Below are 2,900 nucleotides of genomic sequence, written 5' to 3' on the forward strand. Positions count from 1 at the left end.
AAATTAAAAACTGGAGATCGTATTTTTCGTAGCCTGACACCGCAAAAACTCCGTCGCAATGGGGATGGGGATCACCCTAGCATTTTTAGGACATCTTTCGGGGCTAGTATTTTGTGTCGTGTGTGTGTGTGTTTGCGTCTGGTCCAATCTGGTTTCGATGTGGTGAGTAGTTGCAAAATTGGGACGCGCAAAACGGCGTATCTGTTGTCATCATCCACCAAGCTCGAGCGTTGGTGTGATGCAGATTTGAGAAGCTTATGCGCCTCCTGAATCCCACTGAACCCCTCCACTGTCTACTCTGGTCTCCTAGCTCTCTTTTGCCTCTCGAAATAGCAACGAGACCTTCTGAACCGTTTGGAAAAGGCGATGAGCTCAGTCTTGAGCTCACTTGTTGCAGCTACGGGGACTGGGCTAAAACTCCTTTAATCACCACCACGCCCACGCTGGTAAATTATGTGGGGATCGATACCGCGCCAAACGAGTTAGAGCACCGATGGAGAAAGCCCTAGATTTCCCATAGGCAGCCGTAGCCAACCGGCCGGTCCCTGTCCAACGAATACGCACCCTTCCCATATCGTCACCTGCTCCAGCTGCTTCGTAACACTCTGGTAAACTTGGTGCTAACTCCAATAATTAGCTACTACTACTAATTAATTATGTCACGCTGGTGGACGTTCATCCTACCCAAGTCCCAAGCCATCGTCCCATCGGCTGGTGCGACCTAAATCGCGCAACGCCATGCAATCGGCGCGGGCCAGCTCCAACTTATCAAATCGCTGGAAGGATGAGGCAGCCAATTTCACTAATCGACTAACAGCGAAGCGGCTGATAGGAGGAGAAATTTTTGGGGGCCGTCCACCATCGGGTGGTCAATGGCCCGTCCAAGGCCCGCTATGGCATCCGAAAATGGCATCGGGCCGCTAAATGTCAAGCCGAAATTAGCCAACACAGCCTGCCGGATCGGGCCAGCGGCGTGTGACTGAGCCAACAGAGAGTTGTCAACAAGTTGGCGTTGGCGGGGTTGCCTGCCCCCCGTCCACTGCTCTGAATGTTGTTCGTTTTTGTTCGCCTACTCTAGAAAGCTACGGGACGCGCGAGGTAGTTTCTCAACCGTAGTGGAGTCACCGTTTTGATATTTCACCAGATCCAGGCAGAGCGGTGAGCGGTACCGTTGCTGATACGCTTACGCGGCCCGCATTACGCCGACATTGTCAGCTAAGGTCCTTAAGGAAAATGTCAGTCGTTCAAGTCTCTACGGAGGTCCGGCACCGACACACGGCAAGGCGTGATGTGATGAGCGGAATGGGATTCCAAATACACGAACGTTGCGTAACGAGCGCGCATCATCCGCTCCGGGGCCAATTTCCTGTCCGCCACTTCACCGACAATACTCGAACGCTAGCCGCCAAACTACGATCCCGTTTTCGGTCCACGATCTCTCGGAGGGCCAGCCAATTTCGTAGGCCAAGTCACGGACCCGAGGATCGGGCTATCGGGCTGCGAAATCGTGCGAGTTTCAAGTAGGACCGGATTTGCATAATTTATTAATATTGCCCCTGAGAGGTGAAGCGCCTACACGGTGAACTATCAGTGATCCGTTTTCTCTTCGTGTTGTGTTGGGGCTACTGCTGACCTACGCCTGACGTCTATCCACTGGTATCGGCGTAGACCACACGTTCTCGTTCTAGCAGTCGGAGGGGTTCTTCAGGTCGCTGCTTCGCTAACGCGGGAAGTGCCTGAGATTGCGCGATGCGACACATGACCGGCACGTCGGCCGGTCGCGTGTGACTGAGACGCTTCGGCGCTTCCCGCACCAACCGCCGCCGGTACCGCACCCAGGCGCGGTTTCGCAGGAACCGCTGGAACAGCTCGTGTCGGCTCGGTATCGACTCGTCCAGGTACATCCGCAGCCGGTGCCAGGTGTTGCCGATGTTCTGGTGCTTCAGCAGCAACCAGCGGCGCGGTATCAGCAAACACTGGGTACTGGTGCGGGCCACGACCCGGCGGTGTTGGAAGCGCTCGCCGATCCCGAACACGGCCCCGGCCCGCAGTGTGCCGACGTCCAGAAAGTGGTGCACGATCTGCTGCTCCTGCGGTGGTGGCGTCTGCGCTTGGGATGGGGATAATTAGCAAGGAGCCACTGAAGAAGTGTTCCCAGATTAGGGTATTCCCCCCAGTTACTTACGCGTAGAAACGATACGGCATGGTTGGGTTCGTAGCCTGATTCGCTCGCGGGACCTTCTTCGCACGCGTTGGATCGTTGGGCGAAAGTTTCGTGCCAGCGAACCAGCTCGTCCGGAGCTTCGTCCCGCAGCTCGTCTCCGGGTGTTTCTGGTAGCAGCACCAGCTGAAACGTGGCCCGTGAGCCCACCGTCACACGCAGCATCTGTAGGCACTGCAGGAGCATGCACTGGCCGCTCAGGATGAGGTGCGCACAGGGTGGTTCCCGGTCGAGCGAGATCGTCTGCTGCGGGGCGAACTGTTCGACGCGTGCCAGTATACAGCACTCTCGGATCTGCAGTCGGCGTAAGCGAGAAACGTAAGCGACCATCGGGGACCAGCATCCAATTCTGTTCCATACCTGTTCATCGGTCCAGTATTTGAAGTACTCGAAGTGTCCCAGAGTTTTTCGTAGCTGCTCGTAGCTGAGCCGAAGTGTGGCCATTCAGCAGCAGCTATTTTGGGGGACCTCTACCAGTTCCGAGCTCCAAATTCCAGCGGTACGTAACCGAGAGACAGACGGTCGAAATACGCCACACACACGCCTTCACGAACGTTCTGGACGATACTGAGCTGTGGACGGCAAGCCCTCTACAGCAGCAAGCACTGAGGGAGCGTTTGGCAAATTTTGCGATTCCACACGCCCCGCACACCGGAGAACACTTCTCGAGGAAGCCAGC

General features: G+C 56.0%; 1 protein-coding gene across 1 annotated transcript; it reads right to left on the reverse strand.

Moving 5' to 3' along the window:
• Positions 1 to 1,646: 1,646 nt before the first annotated feature.
• LOC128278826 (uncharacterized) lies at positions 1,647 to 2,665 on the reverse strand. The gene is made up of 3 exons (XM_053017555.1): positions 2,582 to 2,665; positions 2,186 to 2,515; positions 1,647 to 2,105 (listed from the first exon to the last, which is right to left on the reverse strand). The coding sequence occupies exons 1-3, from the start codon at positions 2,663 to 2,665 to the stop codon at positions 1,647 to 1,649; spliced, it is 873 nt and encodes a 290-aa protein (XP_052873515.1).
• Between the last annotated feature and the right edge of the window lie 235 nt (positions 2,666 to 2,900).

The sequence above is a fragment of the Anopheles cruzii genome, chromosome X, assembly GCF_943734635.1.
Source record: "Anopheles cruzii chromosome X, idAnoCruzAS_RS32_06, whole genome shotgun sequence".
Lineage (NCBI taxonomy): Eukaryota > Metazoa > Arthropoda > Insecta > Diptera > Culicidae > Anopheles > Anopheles cruzii.